Below are 23,907 nucleotides of genomic sequence, written 5' to 3' on the forward strand. Positions count from 1 at the left end.
AGTTTATAGTGTGATTCTTGTTCAAAATTAAGTCTATTATGTAAACCACATGAAATTAAAATTATAATTGCTAATATGGCTCCCTTACTAAACAGATTGTTATAACAACAAACTTGACACCTTTAATGGTTTTTGGTCTAGAAATTAATAATAAACACTCTTGTGCAACGTTCTTTATTGTTTTTTTGTCTTATTAATTGTAGGAAGTAGCAGTAAAACTTGAATCGGTTAAAGCAAGACATCCTCAGCTTCTCTATGAAAGCAAATTATACAGAATTCTTCATGGAGGAGTAGGCATACCACATATCAGGTAAGTTGTGTTTTCTGTGTAATCTTAATTTTATTGTTTGTGGAGATCCTTCTAAACAAAATAATAATCGAAATAAGTATAGTTTTTTAAGCAATCTTTCTTGTATTGTGTAATTTCCTATTATGACGCGCAATCTATGAATGAGGAAATGTATTGTTTAATACTGAACGGTTTTTTGTGTTCATTTAATAACATTTTCGAAAGTATTCAAGGTTGGGGTAATTTAAATCGATAGATTTCGGTAGTACTGTCAGTTTTACCTGTTATTTGACACTGTTGTACTCGCAGGGGGGTATTTTAATACCCCAAGTGTACTGAATAGATATGTAAAATTCAGACATTTAATATTTGGTTACAATTTACAACTTTTTCAATGTTTACAGTTGTTAAAATTTAAATAAATGGTTATGTTTTACATAATTCTTCATATGACATCCATTTTTTTTTTTTAATTCGAATGGAATAAACCGATAAACTGTATTTAACAGTCATTTCTGGCATCATATTGTAACTCTGTATATGTAGTTTGCAATGCCACCTTTGTTTGAAAATCTTAAAAAATGGATAAAGTGTATTTAGTAAGTCTGCTCCTCAAAAAATAATCTGTACAATCTAAGGTAATTTTTTTGATCAGTGGCAAAAATGGTCTCTTTTTAGTTAAAATTAAAAATTTATTAGATTTTACTCTTCTATAACACTGTATAAAATTGAACCATCCAAATTACTATTGTGCTGCTGAATATAAATTTAGGTTTTCGACACTTTTACTTATTACACCTCTGAAAGAGAACAAGTTCATATTTAGTAGGCCATATTAAACGAACATGCATGCATATACATATGTTTCAACAAAATTCAATTAGCAACTGTTTGTTAAATTAAGTAATTGTCAGATTTCACACAAAAATTAGGGGAAAACAATGGCAGAGGCAGGTAAAAAATATTGTCAGTTATTAGCAACATGAATTGTCCCCATTTTAATCCAAAAATATCATATTTTTTAAAATATAACCGACGATATACCTTGAGTACGTCATCAAGATCCAACCTTATGCCAAATTTCTAATTCCTAGGTTATTAGAGTTTTCGGCATAAACATCTGGAATTGACTGACTTGCTATAATTTTGTTTTACCTGTAAAGCCCCCGTCTACACGTAACGTTTTACCTGCCAGTCTTACCTGTTCAGTCAAAACGTATCAAGTAAAACTTTGTATGTAGAGGAAAAAACGGACGTTTTGGTTGAATTGAGTCAAAATATGGAAGACCGCCTAAAGATTTGACGGGATCATTCAGTTCAAAAGTATACAGATACAGAATCTTTAGTAAGAGCATTTAAAAATGTGATTTTGAATAATTTTTTTTGCATAGTTTCGCAAAATAATGTAATTTTGTCAATGAACCAAACTTTATTTTGATTAAAAGTATCGAGATATAAGTAATAGATAAATATTGATAACATTTTGATGCGAATAAAAATGCAAATAAGTGTATTAAAATGAATATTTTTTATTTGTTAGCATTTAAGGGAGCGATTCATTGCGAAAAATAGATAAATATAATCATTCTCAGAATTGAACTAGTTTTTTCCGGAATATTAAGATAATTTAAACCTATTCAAGTATCACACGAAATCTGTATAATCATCCTTATGCTGATTATCCTGATGTTTCTTATAGGACTATTTTTAGGTTATTAAACATATTTAAAAATATACAGGAAGGTCATTAACTAGGCTGAGAAAATTTTTTTTGTTTAATGACGAGAAAGTACCGAAAAATGTTAGTTATGTGAAAAAAAATCAACTATATTTTCATGTTTGTTTTTAATTTTCTCTAAAACGGTATGGAAATTTGGAAAGTATACACGGGATTAACCATTTTAGAACAAGCAAATATTTTAATGAAGAATGCATTTTTCTCAAAACGTCAATAATAAAATTTTTTTTCCTCTTGTAAAGACAATCCAGGCACATACTGTATATCTACTTATTTTTTTAACTATAAAAATAAATTAATTAGACGTTACGCGTGCCTGGTTGTATTTATTTTAATTTTCTCATGTTTTTGCTACAGAATTTAGAAAATTAAATATTTGCCGTAAACAACTAATCATCATGTGAACTCGAACTGTTTGTCTATTTTAGTGAATCATTAAGTACTAAAAACGACTCATAAATGAATATTCAATGTTTACGTACCTACTACCGTGTGTCTAGAAAAAGAAAAACCACAAAAATAACAGTTTTTCTATCATTATGGTAAGTGTAGGTATATGGAGCCATCGAACTTGACAATTATTCAATATAATTATGAAGTGGGCTATATTTTTGGAAAGGTAATTTTAAGTTCTTTTCAGTTAATTAAAAATATATAGGGCGTCCCAAATAAAAAATCAATTTTTGTGTTAATAACTCTTAAATTATTACTTATAACAAAATTATACTTAAACCATTAAATTCTACGTAAAAAGGTGCTTTGGAAATGTTTTCATAAAAATACAAAATTTTTCATAGCAAAAAAGTTACAGCGATTTGTAAAAAACGCACATTTTTGAAAAACACCCCGTAACTCCGAAACGGTAACAAATATCGATGTGCGGTTTTCACCATCATGTTTTTGATGAAAATTGAGCTCCAGACACCGATATTAGTTTCCGTCTATCTCCTATAGAAAAGGGCGTTTTCCTTTAAAAGCATCCAATTTGACCCACCCTGTACTCATGCCAATGTTATAATTTTTTAACTTAATAAAAATTCGTGTTTCAACAGGCTTAACAAGGAAAACAATTTCCTATGTACGTCATTCATTACCTTCTACTGACGTCATAAGTCGTCGACGTTGCCAGATTGTAACCAAATTCCTATAAAAAATTAACTTTTGTATACTCTTGCAAAGGGGATTTAAATATATAAATTTTTGTTGTAAAGCATGTTAAAGCGTGTTTTTTCTGTATGTAAATTTATTTGGGACGAAAAAACTGGAAATATCCGAAATATTAACGCTGTCAAGATAGATAGACAAGATAAATGTAAATAATCATAATACGTGCTGTTATTGGAGTGTCGTCTCTGGAGAAATAATCCTAAAAATAGCCGCAACATGCAAAATATTTACTTAGCCGCCAATGGAGTTTGTTTACTATGGAATTGACTAGAAGATTATATCGAAGCGTCTCTTTTTTTATATCGTATATTGACGCTGAAGCAACAATACAATATTGAAAATACTAACAACAAAATTAGAAATATTATTGTTTTTAGGGTTCCGTATTTCAAAAAGGAAAAATTGGCGCCGGGAGGCACGTATAGCCGCCCATACTAAAATATGTTAATAAAAAGTTGGTAGGCAGTTCTTTTAGTTTCAATTATCTCAAAAACTGCGACTTTGACTGATTTTATAATATTATTCCCAATCTTAAATTGAAAACGTTTTTCGCTAGCTAGCTACTGTAATTTTGGAGTTACGATTTTTTAAAATTTTTAACCCCCTCCCATACCCCCTTAACAACCCCCCACCGCCACCAAAAACTCTTTGAATAAGAAGACTAAGGAAAGAGCATATCAAAAATCTTCGATGGGCCTCAAATATGGCCGACTTAAATTCCGGTTTATCAGTGTCGTTCTAATTATATTTAAAAAATGTAAAACTATGATGTAGGGTAGACGTGGGGTAGACTCAATAATTTGTTGTTTTATTTTACGTTGTGAATAAATGTTGGTATAGTAAACGCCACGAATGTTTGGGCAAAGTTTGTTTGGGAGTGATTCAGCGGTCGCTACCATGTGAACTAATCTGTTCAAGGTCACATAAAACTTAATTCCAGTGCCGTGGTGTTTCAAATCATATAATAATCAATATATAATCTGTTATAATTTATTGTTTTAACTGTCAAAGGCTTGTCAAAACATATATTTGGTTATAAATATAAAATGGAATGCTCCATTGGTCGCACTGCAAGCACACCAATGGACTGCACAAAAACGAATCAATCCAAGAAACGCCATATAGTATCGTCTTAGTCAATCACGATAACATTTTAGAATAAGTAGGAGGAGCGCAGGCAGATGATTAGACCGGGCCTTTAAAAATCTACGTCTGCGGTAAAAAATTACGTTTTTAATGTAAAAATGATAGCGCGCGTGTCGATTCTAACTTCATCAAGCGATGAATCACTCCCAAACATTCGTGACGTTTACTATAGTTATTAAAATTGTTATAAAAATATATATCGGAGTACCCATAGGGGATAACATGCTCTACACACTTTGCTTCGCGGACGATCAGGTGATCATAGCACAAGATTACGATGACATAAATTATATGACACGTAAGCTTATAGAAGAATATCGGAAATGGGGACTCGAGATCAATACTAACAAAACAGAATATATGTGTATCGGAGGAGAACAACAAGATCTAATACTAGAAGAAGGGAAGAAAATTAAGTGCTGCTACAAATATTTGGGTATGCAAATCACAAATGATGGACTGGTGGATACAGCAATTAAAGAACGAAACCAACTTGGAAGGAATGCTATCACGGTATTGAATGGGATACTGTGGGACAGAAGCATAAACAACAAGAACAAAACTCTAATATACAATACCATCATAAAGAGTATAACCACGTACAGCTGTGAAGTCTGGCCAATTAAGGAAACAAACAGAAACAACAGAAAGATCAGCAGGCAAATCAAGACTCGAGCGAATAACCAATGAACGCATAAGAGAGATTATGGAAGTTAACATACGATATTGGACGACATAAAGAACAGTCAACTCAGATGGTACGGGCATGTCCAAAGAATGGCAGAAAGAAGAATCCCAAAGCAAATTATAAACTGGAAACCTGCAGGAAGAAGAAAACCGGGTAGACCGAGAAGAAGTTGGCAGGAAGGGATTGACACGTTTATGGAGGAAAGATAAAGATCTCTCGGAGACGGTGCATGGAGAGACAGACAGGCATGGAGAGATGGCATCGGAAGACGTAGAACGTTTTAAACCGATTAATATATATATATAAAAATATATAATTCTAATAAAAATAGATAAGTTATAATAAGTATTTATTAACACAAACATCCGATACGCTACGGAAGCAGGTAAGTCAAATTAACTTATCTAAATTCTTTGACATCTAATCTTTGACAAGTAATAAATAAAAGCTAAAATGCAAGAAAAATATATAATTTAGTTAATTTAAGTGAATTTCATAAATGATCGGTTTACTACACGTATGTATATTATATAGTCACTTACTAGCGAAAAGTTGTTCCATTATTTCACTCAATTTTTGCCGAGATCTACCGCACGCTACACAACCAACTATTTTAGGAGTCTTTTTCGATAAATCGCGATAGTGTCCCTGTTAATTTAAGTTCTGCCACAATTTCCATCTAGATTTACTACCTTTATACAACTATCAGTAGTAGAATAAATAATAAATAACATAAAATAAGCTCCGTAAAGAGTGACAAATCCACAAAATTTCAAATCAAATTCAAATGTGTCAAATGAATCGTCAAACAGAACTGTCAAGGATCCCCACCCTAGACTGCTTTTATGGTGCTTTTTCCGCCCACCATGCATGAATACATGGATAGCATTATGCTCCTTCCTTAGTCTTCTTATTCAAAGCAAAAACTAATGGCCAGATTCTCGGGTGCCACAGTATTTTTGTGCCAAATTTGGTTAAAATCGGTTTAGCGGTGTTTTTGAATTATCGTGTAACGGACAGACAGACATCATGAAAATATTTTGTATTTAGGTCATTTTTGACCCAAATAACTCAATTTGACTGAAATTAAAAAAACTTTTTTTTGCCGATCTAATAGCCTACCATACCTGTTGGTATGGTCGGCTAAAAAACGGAACCCTTGTTCTCTCTAACAATGAGCCTATTAACCAAATAGGTACGCAAACTCTACTTTGAAAGATTGCAACATGATCTGACCTCATTAGTGACGTTGCTGACATACAGAATGACCTAAAAATCGACGCTAAATAAATTCAGTAATTGGGTCCGCTGTAGGAAACAAATTTTGAAAGTTTTTTTTCCCTTTTATATAATTAGAACGCTATAAATAAAGTGCATGCAACAGGCCGTTTATAAGAAATCGAAATCAATCATAAATATTATAATTACGCTGGTCGTATTTTATATTTCAATCGTTCATTTTAGGGATGGTTATATTTAAAAAAATCGATATTTTTTTAAATATCGTTTGTTGAAAAAATAACTAATACTGAGGCAACCTTAATAGTATTTTGAAGAGACATGAATTCCCCATTGAATATCTAAATATGTACTGGGTGTTCCACTTAAAATAAAACAGTAACTTGCTTTTAAGGGTAACCAATGTTCAATATTAATTTTGTCTCACCCTGTATAACATAATTTAAAGTACAATAGTTATTTTATCTACATATTAGGCTATACCGAGTAAACTCCAATTTAGGTAGTTTTTTTTTATTGAAGTTTAAAATTTGTTCTTTATTTTTAGAAAATGTTAAGTATGTCAAAAACCTTACATTTTAATCATATACTTCTCTAATGAAAGTCACCTTTATTTGTCTCCTAGAATCCGAAAATCAATTTTAAAATAAACAAAAAAATAATACAAAATATATTGGAAATTGAAAAAAACCCACCAATACGCAAAATTCAAAATTGCCAAAAAACAAAAATTGTCAAAAAAGATATTTATTCACATTATACACACTATCTGTTGTTATTGATAAGCTTTTTTATTAAAATATTATTTCATAGAAATCGTCTAGAAATAAAATACTTTATCGATATTTTGTATGTCGATACATTTTATACATCCCTAGTTTATTTTCGCAACATCTGTTGAATTTAAATCGGATATGTACGCGCAACAGCCCAACCAGCTTCTTTTTCTATATAAGGTCTCAACAGGGAAACCGTTTATATTTTAATATTCACCGCCGGTAGTTTTGCTCAAAGGGAAAACATATGGCAACATTGGAATTATTGGGGATGTTTATACGCCACTTTATAATTATAAAAATGTAATACAATGTCAAAGTTTTGAAAAAAATACATTTAAAATATTAATTATTATCGTTTTGGCTAAAGAGGTAAGACTGACAAAAGTAAAACGATACGTGTAGGCGAGGCTTTACCGCAAGTTCCATTTTAACAAAGACAAGAGTAAAAAGTTTTGATAGAAAAAAGAATGTATATAGGGCGTTAATTGATAATCGTTACAGCTCATTAAGCTACGAAATTATATATTTGCGATGGACAGTTAGATTTTAGAGCCTAATGAATGGTCGGTGCCATTATTAACGGGACGCTCTGTAGAAAAATCCACGTTAAAAAGCCAGACGGTTCTCCGACAAAAAGGAACACGCTGTAGACTGTGGAGGACCGACCATTTGACCCCAATATTCTGTCTGCCAGTCATTATATTTACGGTATATTGTTTATTTTGTTTGTATATGTCTGTTCGTAGTTCTCTTATCTGATGGGGTGAGAATGAATGTCATTGCGCATGCCTCAATATGATGTAAGGGTATCCCCTGTCCCAAATAAATAAAAAATATCGAAGTTGTATTATTTTAAATGAAACACCCTGTATATTATTACATTTTTAGTTTCTACGTTTAAAATAAAGGTAAATTTAATTAATGTTTACCGCACTTTTCTACTTACTAAATTTTCTGCTGCAATAATAAAAATAATACTACCTTATACAGAGTGTCTTATACTTTGTTGCCATAAAGATATTAAGTTTTTTTAACCAAAAATTTTTCGAAAAGTACCAAATTTTGAAAAAAAAAAATCGTGGAAAAAACCTCAGACGTGTTCCTGAGATCGAAATATACCATCCCTAAAAATATTTGCACTTATTTAAGACCCACCCTGTGTAAAGGGTGTTCTAGTAGTCATAGCGAAAAAATTGCTGAAGGAAATGCCGGAAATTGTTCGTTTTTAGAGTTTTTCTGTTTCTTCTAACAAATATTTTTATTAATTTTACTACTTTATAATAAAATTATACAGGAAATATAATAAAAGGAATAGTTTTTATTCTAAATATAACATACTTTGTTCTTTTCTCTGATCGAGTCAATGAATCGAATTTTAAAAATAAACACGTACATTCTCGATACCGTCTAGTAACGTAGGTGTCACCAATACATTCTGACCTTTAATTTACACCTTAAAATCGAGTTAAAAAAGATACCATGTGGGCTCGGACACGCCATCGGTATTGCTTTTGAACTTGTACATATCCTTCAATCTTTTTTTCACTATTGTATATAAAAAATTAGACAGGTGTATGTTGATTGGAAAATCAAATTTTACGTAATCTTCTATTATATAAATCTCTAAGTCCTGACTGATCACTAACTCATCAACGCCCAGACCAAACCCTTGACCCTAGAAAGCTGAAATTTTGCACAGGGGTTCCTTTTATGATGTTTACGTGAGATAAGAAAGGATTTTTTAAAATTCATCCCCTAAGGTAAAAAGGGGGGTGGAATATTACAATATTTTTTATTTAAAAACGGTCAAGTTTCCGAAAAAAACGCTTAAACACGTATATTTTATTTTCTTTTTTTACATATTTTAAGATTTTTTAAAAATATATACAGGGTGTTTCGAAAAATCTAGTCATTGATTAATCACGATCCTGCTTAAAGTGCTTGACGTAAAAAGATGATTTTCGGAAAACGGATTGACTTTAGGGTGTAGAGGTTTCATAAGAGATTTTTCGAAACTCGAATTCTAAGGGGGTGAAACCACCCCTCAAATATTAGAATATTTTTTATTTAAAAACTGGTGAGTTTTTCGGAAAAACTGTTAAACACATATATTTTATTTTGTGGTTTCACATATTTTAAGATTTTTTAAAAATTTATACAGGGTGTTTCATAAAATATGACCATTGAGTAGTCACGATTCTGCCTAAACTGCTTGACGTTTAAAGCTGATTTTTGGCAAACGGATTGACTGTGGGGTGTAGAGGTTCGATAAGGCGGGGTTTCTCGAATCTCCAATTCCAAGAGGGTGAAAACGCCCCTCAAATATTACAATATTTGTTATTTAAAAAACGGTTAGTCTTTCGGAAAACGCTTGGACACGCATAATTTATTTTCTTTTTTTACATATTTTGAAATTTTTTAAAAAATCATACAGGGTGTTTCAAAAAGTTGGGTAATTGATTAAGCATGATTCTGCTTAAACTGCTTGACGTAAAAAGCTTATTTTTGGCAAACGGATTTTTCAAAAGTCAAATTCCAACGAGATGAAACTACCTCAAATATTACCAAGTTATATAATAATATCGCCATATTGTTTTTTCTCATGCTGACATAAATGTGAGAAAATTTTATCCAGTTTGTATGTTAATGGAAATTCTTGCTTTGCTTTATCATCACCATTACAAATTAATGATTAATTCGACGCGAACGAAGTCGCGGGTACACGCTAGCAAGTTATAAATTAACAAAAAAAAATGTGTTTTCTAAAATATAAAATTTTATGAAGGTAGTGAACGTTAAAAAAAGATGACATTGGGTTTTGTCAAAAAAACATTGACATTGGGTTTGTCAAAATCGAAAAAATATTAAGACGTTAATACCCTATAAGTAGCTACGAAACAAAGCAGAATCGGACCTATGTTGATATGAAAAATAAAAAATAAATCTTATTTTTACGTGAGGAATCTCCCCACAAGAGATCGCACATTTTTTTTTACATGCATATTATTGTAAATTTACTTATATTTCTTTCAGTGCACACAAATCGACAGTTGCAGTCAAAATTATCGGTATTCCTGTTATAATATCGACATTTTTGAAAATTTGCAGCCTTATCTTACCTTAATACTCAATAATCATAATGATTATATTGCTCTATCCATAATAGTTATTGCCTTCCGTTGAAAAACCTTTATAGAGTCATTTAGGTAATTACAACTACGTGATACCCAGCAGTATTAAGTAATAAACTCTATAAAAAGTTCTATATTTCCTTGAAACTGACCTGAGGATATACAATTTTGTCAAGTTTCTCCAATTAAGTAGATATTGAAGTCTTTGATATTGTCGTTTATCATCACACGATAGGTATACTAGTTTACGATGCACTTTTTCTTCAATATTAAATTTTAGAGTGAAAGCAAAATGATACTAAAATAGATATAAAAAGGGTGGACCTTTTTCAGTGTATTTCTTTGGCAGATATTTCCTAGTTTAACAAAGAAATATAGAGACAAGAGTTGGGTCATTTAGCTAGAGACCATTGTATATTCGACCGATGTCCAAGCGGGTGCCGTAAGGTCTCCTCTTCTTCGGATTCGGGGTCAGTAAACTCGCAACTGCATCAGAGGAGAAGGTAAGGCCGTTTTGAGACGCGGAAACGGCACGTGTCTGAACTTGTTGCCAAAGACTACAAAGACGAGACAGTGGGAGAGAGAAACGATTTTAGAAAAAGACAGAGCGGGTCGCACTTTAAAGGGACAATTTCTATGAATTTTGATGCAATTACAATATTGCCAAGTATAAAACAGTTAAATGAATAGAGTGAAATATATTGTGATGTAAACCTGGTTATAATAAATACATTTTGCCTGTACTGAAAAAGAAATATAATTAAACTAGCGTGTATTCGCGACTTCGTTCGCGTCGAATTAATCATTTGTAATGGTGATGATAAAGCAAAGCAAGAATTTCCATTAACATACAAATTGGATAAAATTTTTTCACATTTATGTCAGCATGAGAAAAAAACAATATGGCGATATTATTATATAACTTGGTAATATTTGAGGGGTAGTTTCATCTCGTTGGAATTTGACTTTCGAAAAATCCGTTTGCCAAAAGTAAGCTTTTTACGTCAAGCAGTTTAAGCAGAATCGTGATTAATCAATTACCCAACTTTTTGGAACACCCTGTATGATTTTTTTAAAAATTTCAAAATATGTAAAAAAAACAAAATACATTATGCGTGTCCAAGCGTTTTCCCGAAAGACTAACCGTTTTTTAAATAACAAATATTGTAATATTTGAGGGGCGTTTTCACCCTCTTGGAATTTGAAATTCTAGAAATCCCTCCTTATCGAATCTCTACACCCCATAGCAGTGGCGTAACAACAGACTCATGGGCCTGTGTGCAAAAAAATTACCGGGCCCCCTAATACACCTATGTATTTCAATACTTATATACTAATCTGAATAATATGCACTCATATTTTAGGTTAGAAATAACATTATCAAATTAGTTTTTATATAGTATTATTTATTACTGCAACACAGAATATGTAATCTAAAACATAATATAAAATATCAAATAAATAAAAAAATAAATAAAAACAAAACAAAAAACAACAACAAAACTAACTAAACTAAAATAAACAATGTAAATAGGAACATGAACATGTTAAAATTCTTTTTTCCTTGCGGAATGGGCGAAAGTTGACACAATATTACCAATGTCTATTGTACGGGCAACTTCATTTTCTATTGAAATAATTGCCAAAACCGTTTTTCGCCCATAGTATTTCTTAAATAATTTTTGACAAGCTTTAATTTGGAAAAAGATCTTTCAGCAGAAGCCACAGAAACAGGTATGGTGAGAAAAATATGACACGCTGTTAAAATCTCGCTGAAACTAGAAGACGATGTAAGGTTTTCTATTAAAATAAATTCAGTGAGTTCAAAAATGCAATTGATCTCATATAAATTATTTCGGAAACATTGCCTGAAGGAGAGTAATTGAGAAGAAATCGTACAGGCAATATCATCGGGGTATTTAAGGTATAGAACCTGACCCATTTCATATATATCCTCATCAGAAACAGAAGGATTCTGCTTAATCCGCGATAGCATGTGATAGATATGGAAATTCGGCCCGGGCCCGTGTGCTTCGCACACACGGCACATTTGCCAAATATCAGCTTAAACGTCAAGCAGTTTAAGCAGAATCGTGATTACTCAGTGGTCATATTTTATGAAACACCCTGTCTAAATTTTTAACAAATCTAAAATATGTAAAACAACAAAATAAAATATACGTGTTTAAGAGTTTTTCCGAAAAACTCACCGGTTTTTAAATAAAAAATATTCTAATATTTGAGGGGTGGTTTCACCCCCTTAGAATTCGAGTTTCGAAAAATCCCTTCTTATCGAACCTCTGCACCCTAAAGTCAATCCGTTTTCCAAACAGCACCTTTTTACGTCAAGCGCCTTAAGCAGGATCGTGATTAATCAGTGACCAGATTTTTCGAAAAACCCTGTATACATTTTTAAAAAATCTTAAAATGTATAAAAAACAAAATAAAATATACGTGTTTAAGCGTTTTTTCGGAAACTTGACCATTTTTTAAATAAAAATTATTGTAATATTTAAGGGGTGGTTTCAACCCCTTGGAACTAGAATTTCGAAAAATCCCTTTTTATCGAACATCTACACCCTAGAATCAACCTGTATGCCAAAACTGAGCTTCTTACGTTGAGTGGTTTGAGCAGGATCGTGATTATTCAGTGAGTCAGTCACTTAAGGATTTTATATTTTATATTAGTATAGATTTACAAAAAATGATATGGATATCATCATCATCTTCAGCTTATCCAACCATTTTCAATTATTGTGTAGCTTAGTTATCCTTGCTAATTTCCTAATATCATGGTCCCATCTCTCAGGTTTGGTCTTCCTCTAGGTTTCTTAATTCCTCGTGGATACCATGCTGTAATTTTTGGGGTACATCTGTTGTCCGTCCTTCTTGCCAGGCGTCCTGTCCATTGAGGTATTTGATTCTGTGGATGATATCTATTACTTTTTTACGGTTTTTCTTGGTTATTCCCAGCATATTTCTTTTCATCGAGCGTTACTGTGACGCAGTTTTTTTTTTCTTCCATACGAACTGATACACCCAGTAGTGGCAAATCTACTAATTAAAATTAAAATTATTATCAAATTAAAATATTTTCACCCGCAGTTTAATAGCATATCCTGACAACTTTTATTTTTTATTATAAACCTAATACCTAATATTTATTATTAGTGTTATTTACATTTACTATTATCTACGACAAACGTGCCAAGGCACACGTATTTATGTTTTCGAAGACGGGTAAATAAACAGCCAAGAAAGAAACAGAGCAGTAGTTCCACGTGAATTCAGACACGTCACGTGGAGTTAAATGAATCAATAATGAATCGGTGACTTGCACAACGAACGGTCTGCCTTTGTCAACCCGTCGCACTTAAAACGAAATAATTAAAAAGAACAGAGCTTGAACTAGTTTATTAATTACAATATTCTTCTTTAAAGTACTTTGGAGTAAGACAAAAAACATCTTTTTATTTTTTTTATTTATTTCTGTGGCCGTTCCAGCCAGATTTCTGAAAATAATATACCAATCAAGTTAAGATATGTGGATACATAGGAAACATTTTAAATTTTTGAGTCCTAAATATAGTAAACAGCCTATTCACAGTACCAGCCGGTCAACTTAAGGTTTTTTACATGAATATGCATAAAATATTACCTGTTAACGGTATGTCTATGAAAAGTACATAAGCTAGGGCTAACAGTAACCAAGGTATACAAAAGGGTGTCCGTTATTTACAAAGTTGGTTGGATCATTTCTCTCACGACGCGCGACGCCCTCTAAATTTTTAGTTTGTCTAAAAAAAATAAGGGACCATTTTAAACCCTTAATATTCGCAATAAACCTTGCCCCAAAGACGATTCATATCCCATTTAAATTACATGGGAATTTGCCACTTTTTGCAAATATTTTTTTTTCTCGAGATCTTGTTCTCTCGCATCCATGACAATCACATATTTTGATACAGAATTGCACGATCTACAAAAAAGGTCACTTATAATTTTTCGATAAACCTACTCCTTCAAAAGTTAATCACGGTTAAAGTTAACCACTCGGTAAATTCCTAAATTTTTCAACTTTTTTGACAAAATTATGATTATTTTTGAAAAAATTGGATTTTTTTTCAATTTTTGTCAAAAAAAAATAATTTCTTGATAATATGGCAACATAGGTAGTAGATTAAATTTACAAAAAAGAAAACCCAGAAATGACCCAGTAGTTCTCAAAATTTAGGCAAAAAATCATTTTTTTTTTTTGGAAATTTTCAAAGTAAAATAACTCGGTTATTTTGGACTTATTTGAAAAACGATAAAGAGAGAATATGTTTGTTATATCGAGGTACACTAGCCCTGAAAATATTTGCACTTATTTAAGACTCATCCTGTATATTAAAAAAGTTACATTCGAGAATCCCTGTACCTATATTGGCTATATATTCTCCTATTTATTTTAATATCCTATGATTTTTACTTGGAATTAATTATTAATTGACATTTTGACCGTTCCACGTAGCTTTTATTTATTTTTATTAACTGGAACAAACGTGTCATTAAAAATGCTAAAACTCAAACTATATACAAATCGATTGTAACCAATAACGTAAAATTTTATAGCCCATTTTCTCTATTATTTGCTCCAGATCCAGATATCGTGTTACTGAAAGCAAAACCTTTTTAGTTAAGTTAATCATCGCGACCTTATAGAACTCTATTTAGAGGAGCCCTAACTAATATTGGATTCAGTTACAACATTACTATATTAAGGAGTGTCATTGTAGACCGTTTGCTCCTCTATTTAATTCGATAGTCGTCGATCTTTTTGGACCACTTGACCTCTGAAAAACCAACCAAGAGGCAAGCAAGAGCCGACGAAAAAACAAGGGAAAAAGTTGTTAAACGACGTCAGATATCGAAGAAGCCTTATTCGTACACGGTCTCTGGCCTTTTGTTCGCGTCAAAAAGCCGTAATGCCGCTTTGTTAAACTGGAATCGTACTCGGGATGTCAAAATGGAGTACTATCGGGTACCTTTTGGTCTTAAGGACTGCTTAAAGTCCGCGTGTTAGTTACTGTTGCCCTGTACGAGTAATCAGAAGTCAGAACTAATCTGGATTGTTTTTTTTAGCCGACCATACAACAGGTTATTTGGGTCATAAATGACCTAAATACAAAATATTTTCATGGTGTCTGCCTATCTGTCCGTCTATAAAGCGGCCCATACATTATCAAACAAATTGCGCAACGCAGGCTGTTGCGCAACGAGTTGCCAATGTATGGTAGTGTTTGATGTGTTGCGCAATTGTTTGATGAGTTTCAAGAATGTTTGAATTCTTTTGTGCAACAGGACTGTTTGCGCAACGCGTTGTGTAGTGTATGTGTGTTGCACTTCGTTGTGCAATATTTTAGTTCTTTTATCAAAATTTTTTGTTTTCTTTTTCGTTTTTTGGTATCATCGACATCATCTAGGGTATATACGATAATAATTGACGCAATGGCAATTGAGGACATGATTGTTTCTCAAACAATGCACAACTTTTAATAAAAAGTTTGATCAAAATTTTATTAAGTGCATGGGTGATGCAGCTGTGCAACGGAACGTTGCGCATCGCTTTGTTGCGCAATTTGTTTGATAATGTACGGGCCAAATACGATAACTCAAAAACCGCTAAACCGATTTTAACCAAATTTGGCACAAAAATACTGTGGCACCTGAGAATCTGGCCATTAGTTTTTGGTGGGGGTGGGGGATTGGTATGGGAGGGGGTTAAAATTTTTAAAAAATCGTAACTCCAAAATTACAGTAGCTAGCGAAACGCGGTTTTCAATTTAAGATTAGCAACAAAATTTGTAATAACATCAAAATCAGTCAATGTCGCAGTTTTTGGGATAAAAAAAATGCTTTTTATTAACATATTTTAGTATGGACGGCTATACGTGCCTCCCGGCGCCAATTTTTTTAAGTAAAACCTCATTGGAGCTCAGAATTTTCGACTTGTTACATAAAATACGAGAGCATCTATGGATGATCACAAATTTCAATGTAAAAGACTCAGACCAAAATATTTCGTTTTTTTTAGTATTACAGAAAAAAAAATATTGTGACGAAATAGGTATATTAAGATTTGTTTTTTGAAACAATGGTTCATAATGTTACTAGATAAGTCAAAATTTATCAATAACAATAGGTGGCCTATAAAAATATAATGTGTAAATTTACATAAATAGGTCATATTTTTATTTTTAAGTGTTGACAGACTACAATAGGGTCAGATTTAATCAAAAGTCATTAATCATTTTTACTACCCTTTTTTACCGCTATGTAGGAATGTCTTTTCTACGAAAAAGTGTCGATATCGTCTTTGTTATTAGCCGACCATACCAACAGGTATGGTAGACTATTGATCGGCAAAAAAAAGTTTTTTTAATTTCAAAATAAATACAAAATATTTTTATGGTGTCTGTCTGTCTGTCCGTCTGTCTTTAACACGATGACTCAAAAACCGCTAAACCGATTTTAACCAAATTTGGCACAAAAATACTGTGGCACCCGATAATCTGGCCATTCGTTTTTGGTGGGGGGTGGGGGGTTGATAAGGGGATATGGGAGGGGGTTAAACATTTTAAAAAAATCGTAACTCCAAAATTACAGTAGCTAGCGAAACGCGGTTTTCAATTTAAGATTAGAAATATTTGCAACAAAATTTGTAATAATATCAAAATCAGTCAAAGTCGCAGTTTTTGAGATAAAAAAAAATTGGAAAAATTCCTTTACTTTGAAACTAAAAGAACTGCCTACCAACTTTTTATTAACATATTTTAGTATGGGCGGCTATACGTGCCTCCCGGCGCCAATTTTTTATTTAGATATTATAAAAGTTACTTTAAAACTTTTTTTTATTCAATTTTTTGCGGTTTTTTAGTCACTGTTTGTAAGTATATCGATATTTTAAAATATCGATAGTTTGAAACATTCCTACCTCAAACTAATTGACGTGACTAGATAGATTGAAGGTACCTAATCGATTTTTCCTATCTCACTGATAAACAACGGAGCATTTTTTCCATTATCGGGCTGTTGAGAGTTTCGTAAAATTTCTTTTCGGCTTGGTCGACCTCATTCGAGCACCCGCACAAAATCGTGAAACGAGGTCACGCGTAAAAGGATCGGGTACGTCCGAGACCATCAAAGTCTCTAGAGCAGCAATCGCCAGGATCCTAAACGAAGGTGCATCAAAAATGAACGACAGACTTTTTTCTCTCTTTCGTTTCTGGATGTTCTCTTGTCTTTTGAATAAAAATATTAAGGAAGGAATGTAATGCTATCCATGTATTCATGCATGGTCGACGGAAAGAGGACTCTAGGGTGGGGATTGGGGATCTTTGACAGTTCTGTTTGACAATTTATTTGGCACATTTCAATTTGATTTGAAATTTTGTGGATTTGTCAGTATTTACTTTATGTTATTTTTTTATTTATTCTACTACTGATAGTGTTTTAGAGGTTGTAAGTCTGGAAGGATACACATTCGTGTAGTAAACCGATCATTTATGAAATTCGCTTAAAATTAACTAATTATATATTTTTCTTGCATTTTTGCGTTTATTTTCTAGTTGTCAAAGATGTCAAAGATGTCAAATACGTCAATTAGACTTACCTGCTTCAGTAGCGTATCGGATGTTTGTGTTTTTAATTGTAAATAATTATTATAACTTATCTATTCTTACTAGAATTGTATATTTTCATAATAATTTTAATAACTACCAACATTTATTGGCAACGTAAAACAAAACAATAAATTATTGAGTTTACTACACTGATAAACCGGAATTTAAGTCGGCCATTTTAGGATCCCGTCGCGGTCAATCCATAGACAAACAAATAAAAAGAGACTGACAAATCTCATGGTAAAGAGTGGGACCGCGTTCCCGTAGCGCAACTCAGAATAACAATTTTGAAACCAATTAGCAGAACCATGGCAGGACGTACGTCTTTATTGCCATCTTTCTTAATTATGTGTGCTTTATATGAAAAAGAAAGAGATAGGTATAAAACGTATCGTAAGACATTATTGCACATTCTGGCTGGCGGGAAATTTAAATTAGCCAGTATTAGTAGTATTCTTTCATTCTGAAATTGAAAATTTTCACTTAAACTGATTTATATATTCCCTATACCACGTAAAGGGAACGTGGTGTAGGGAATAAATCAGTTTAAGTGAAAATTTAAGTTTCTTTCTGAACGAAAGAATACTACTATTATAAGGGAAATTATAAAAAAAAGCAAAAATTGTACTGTTTTATAAACATATTTATTTATACATAAAAATAAATAAACTTTTTATAATATAATAACAAAAAATAACAGTGTTTATTTCACCCACCTACCAATTTTAAATGCAGAAGAACTGACTTGCAAGAAACGATCGGCCAATTTTTTTAAAGGGCATTAAAAATCTCATTTTCGAAAAAACTGCCTAATTGCAATAACAAAGTGAATATCCAAGCAAAGAAGACTTTACGAGAATCATGATCCTGAACCATTTTCAAGTCCAGTTTTAATCCTAAAACAAAAGTAAAATAGGCATATTAATAAAGTTTCTGGTTACTATAAACTACCTACCCAAAAAATGAAAAAAAAATAATTGTATTAATTTGTTATGTTAAGAGAGGTTCGAAATATTTTTGACACTACTACTTCTACTTTTTTTCTTAATAAGATGATAAATATAACTACTTACTTTTATTTTACCGGGTGTCCTTAACATATGTATCAGAGAAAGGGGGCACCAATACATAAAAAAAATAGATGATACGGCTCCTGCAGCAAATAAAATAAATAGTATAACCTAAAATTATAAGTAACAAAATATAAATACCTATATGGAACAAAGGAATTTGTTCCCTATCCATATTCATAAGTCAATAAAATGGAGAATTTGGAAAAAAAGGTAAATCACCAAAAGAAAAATTAACAAACATGACGAATTGTCATGATGTTGTCATATTGGTTGGCATGATGACGAAAACGAAAGGCGATTGTTCTAATTTCTATTTAGAAATTACGTTTTATATGGCTGCTTCTTTCTCTCTTGTTATATTAGAATGAGATAGTGGGCCCAATGTTGTGAACATACATTTAATATGGTTATATGTATATGTATATTCGACAAATTGTATAAAATATTATTTTTACCCTTATTCTACGGCTATGCCTAAAGAATTTAAGGTACGAAAAATACCATCAACATTATTATTCTTCTCAGAAAGATGGGTGATGCAAATAAACAGAACCATTACCTTAAATGCTCCTTCCTTAATCTTTTTATTCATAGATTACATTCACAGAACATAGAAGTTATGTATTAATTAGGTTTAAAGGTGAAAGATTAACCTTGATGTTTATGCCTTTTTTATCACTTTACAGGAATCTCTAATTATGGCAGTACGTCATCAAATGTCATATACCTTATCAGTCGTTTGTGATAGTATAAATTATGAGTTTTGATAATACATGACATCAGTATGTTCCATTATGAATTCAAATTCTTTAACATTAATAAAAATTATATACTTAAATATGATATATGAATGATTAATAATGAATATAATAAATAATAAACATTATTATTAATAATTTTATCGTAATATACATATTACTGCTGAAAAATAAAATATACTTTTATCGTCTAGGGTGTACAAATACTTTGGAAGAAATTCAATTAATGTTTTCTTATCTTTTTGAAAAGTTCGAAGTGTGGATTTAATTTCATTGCCAAACACTTGAAGTAGCGATAAAAATATAATTATTTTTGTTATAAACCACAACATTGCACCGAATTTTGTTTATACAACGATTGAAAATGATTTTGGCAATATTTTGCAACTTTAGATTCTCTTAAACTTTGTCCCATAAAGATATATACAGGGTGAGTCTTAAATAAGTGCAAATATTATCAGGGCTGGTAGGTCTCGATAAAAGAAACATATTTTCTATTTACCGTTTTTCAAATAAATCGAAAATAACCGAGTTATTTTACTTTAAAAATTTAAAAAAAAAATGTTTTTTGCTTGAATTTTGAGAACTACTGGATTTATTCTGGGTTCTTTCCTGTAAATTTAATATTCTACCTATGTTGCCATAAAATCAAGATATTATGTTTTTTAACTAAAAATTAAAAAAAATCTTTTTTTTTCCAAAAAATACCAAATTTTTAGATTTTTTTGGGGTAAAAACCCTCATAGACGTGTTTCTGGGGTCGAAATATACCACCCCTAAAAATATTTTCACTTAATTAAGACTCACCCTGTATAATAACATCGGAGTTATTATGAAAAAAAGTTTGTTTTTAGAAAATTTTACCACCCTGTATCACAAAGGTTAAGATGTTTAGGACACGTAAGAAGTTTTTTTTCTTTGAAAAGCTTCAAGAATCACCCCTTTAAATATAAGCATGTCATTAGGGAAAATTCTGTATTATTATTAACAGTTTGTAAATATTATGAAAAATACCCATGGGACGGGTATTAAAAAGAATAACATTACCGTTTTTAAAACGAAATTAACCATGACTAGAGAGATTAGACAAAGGATTTTAAAATAATATACCTACGTAGTCAGTGATGCGTCATATGTCAGTAACCTCAGATTAATTGAATAGTTGCAAATCACATAGAGATACTTTGTCACTATAAAATTTGTATAATGCATCGGTATTGTTTCAATTTTTTTGTTCTTTGTAATTGCAATTTTTAAATATAGCATTTTTTTATGTAAAATATGACCAAACAACCTTATAATATTAACCAATATTTTAAACTACCTAAGACAATAATAATTATCTTAAACGATTATTAATAGCTTTTTCAACATAGTAGTAGAAACAAATCAAAACAAGATATTGCAGAACTAATTATCTATTTAATTGTTCTTACTAAATGACAACAAACAATTATATGAATCATTTTAATTATCTTTATTTCAATAGGGGTGATACATGTATAAGCAGATTATTTATTTTTTAATTTTTATAATACATAGTTTATATTATGCTTTTTACAAGAAAACAAACTTTTTTATTATTGACATTTTGAGAAAAATGTATTGTTTATAAAAGATTTTGTCTATTCTATAATTGTTTACCCCCCTCCCGTTTATACTTTTCCAAATTATCATACCGTTTTAGAGAAAACTAGAAAAAATCATGAAAATATAATTTAATTTTTGTTTGTCCTAAAAATCAGAACGCGTTTCTACGATAATATCATTTCGTTATTTTTTTTTACAATCATAGATAAAGGAAACAAGATTGGAATGCTCGGCTTGCCGCGAAAACTTATAATTGTTTTAGAGCGCATACGTTGTAGGGCGCTGCTATAGCGGTTGCTAAGAACAACCGCAAACAAGAACAGAAATAATTTTCTCTTGTCAAAGTCAGAATCTTCAAAAATTATAAAATCTTTTAAAATTTAAACCGCCCTCATTGAAAAAATACCAAAAAGAATTTAAAGCATCCATTTTCAAAGTAATTATTGCTATCTTGTAAGTTTAATTTAAATTTTATTTACTCAAACCTGTGATAATTGTGAAAAAGTGGCATTAAAAACTTAAAAAGCTGTGTGAACTGTGAACTACAAAAACCATCGTGGATCGTAGCATAACGTCGGTTTCTAATGTTTTATAGGTATTTCACACATGTCCCTGTTCTTGTTAATAAAATAAAGTTTCTTATATGCAACACTCTGTATCTTATTTAAAAAATTAAAAGAAAATAATAATAAATTTGAATAAACAATATTTGGCGACATAATTCCGGAAAAAGCCGAACCACTCCAAAATTATCAAAAGCTTTGGAGAGCGAAGAATAATATATATGTAAGAATATCGCCAATAAATATATGTAAGAATATCGCCAAATAGTAATTACATTGTCCTTATGGGCACTTTCCAATCTAAACTTGTTTCTTTTAGCTATACGTTACAATTTGGCGCCCAACGTGGGGCCAGACTTACTCAACACTCTACGTATAATATTTATTAAACAAATTATAAAAATTACGGATTTTCAATGTTTGTACATTACAAAAAGATTCAATTTGTACCATAATTTTTAAAATACTAAAGTTGTCTACTCTTTTTTTGCAGATATTATGGTCCAAAGAGTATTTACAATTTCCTTATGGACACTTTCCAATCTAAACTTGTTTCTTTTATCTATGTATTACAGTATGGCGCCCAACGTGGGGCCAAACTCACTCAACAGTATCTACATACAGGGTGTTTCAAAACAAATGCGAAAAACTTCAGGGGGTACTTTCTTGTTCAAAATAGAGGGTAGTTGCGTTGGTTCAAAAGTCAACCATTAGGGAGATATCGCGGTACAAAGATGGCGAAAAAAATAATGTTTTTATTTTTTATCTTGAAAACGAAAAGCGATAGACTAATGAAATTTTATGGAAGCATTACTGTTATGAAAACACACTTTCTGGTAATTTTCTCACTTTTTTAAAATGAGTGGAAGGTGTTGAAATAAACTACCCCTATCGTTCTTGTTAACGAAATTTAAAGAAAAATCTTATCAAACACATGCAAAAAAAATAATTTGGATAGTTTAGTTTGTTTAGAAACTTTTTTATCTCTTATGTTTTTTTGATAAAACTCACCGATTTCAAATTAAAAAATAAAATGGTAGAGCATTACATGTCAGGACAAAAAACATTTTTAGATAAATAATCTAGTGGGCTGCTTTTTTTCCACTCATTTTAAAAAAGTGAAAAAATTACCAGAAAGTGTGTTTTCATAACAGTAATGCTTCCATAAAATTTCATTAGTCTATCTCTTTTCGTTTTCAAGATAAAAATTAAAAACATTATTTTTCCGCCATTTTGTATCGCGATATCTCCCTAGTGGTTGACTTTTGACCCAACGTTTATGAAGCAAACTACCCTTTATTTTAAACAAGGAATCACCCCCTGAAGTTTTTCGTATTTGTTTTGAAACGCCCTGTATAATATTTATTAAACAAATTATAAAAATGACAGATTTCCAATGTTTGTACGTTTCAAAGAGATTCAATTCGTACCAATATTTTTAAAATACTAAAGTTGCCTACTCTTCTTTTGCAGATACTGTGGCTCAAATAGAATTTACATTGTCCTTATGGACACTTTCCAATCTAAACTTGTTTCTTTTATCTATGTGTTACAATTTGGCGCCCAACGTGGGGCCAGACTCACTCAACACTATCTACGTACAATATTTATTAAACAAATTATAAAAATGACGGATTTCCAATGTTTGTACGTTTCAAAAAGATAATAAATTTGAATTCGTACAAATGTTTTTAAAATACTAAAGTTGCCTACTCTTCTTTTGCAGATATTATGGCCAAGAAAGAGAACACAACGTCCTCGTGATGGACCTGCTGGGCCCGTCGCTCGAGGACCTCTTCAACTTCTGCTCGCGCCGCTTCACCATCAAGACGGTGCTGATGCTGGCCGACCAGATGATCGGCCGGATCGAGTACGTGCACGGCAAGTCGTTCATCCACAGGGACATCAAGCCGGACAACTTCCTTATGGGCATCGGCCGCCACTGCAACAAGCTGTTCCTTATCGATTTCGGACTGGCCAAGAAGTACCGGGACACGCGCACGCGTCAACACATTATATACAGGGAGGACAAGAATTTAACGGGAACAGCCAGGTGAGTCATTATGGGTTTTGGAGATTAAG

The 23,907-nt window shown here is 31.5% G+C and overlaps 1 protein-coding gene across 3 annotated transcripts in view; it reads left to right on the forward strand.

Annotated features, from left to right (window-relative positions):
• LOC115877731 (casein kinase I) overlaps positions 1–23,907 on the forward strand; it is a 41,870-nt gene that overhangs the window by 1,033 nt on the left and 16,930 nt on the right. For all 3 annotated transcript variants that reach the window (XM_030894019.1, XM_030894020.1, XM_030894021.1), the window contains exons 2-3: positions 204–310; positions 23,552–23,878. In XM_030894019.1, the coding sequence (XP_030749879.1) occupies positions 204–310; positions 23,552–23,878 (434 nt within the window). The remainder of the gene's footprint in view (positions 1–203; positions 311–23,551; positions 23,879–23,907) is intronic.

This window comes from Sitophilus oryzae, unplaced genomic scaffold (genome assembly GCF_002938485.1).
Source record: "Sitophilus oryzae breed Bouriz unplaced genomic scaffold, Soryzae_2.0 scaffold_1498_pilon_pilon, whole genome shotgun sequence".
Classification (NCBI taxonomy): Eukaryota; Metazoa; Arthropoda; class Insecta; order Coleoptera; family Curculionidae; genus Sitophilus; species Sitophilus oryzae.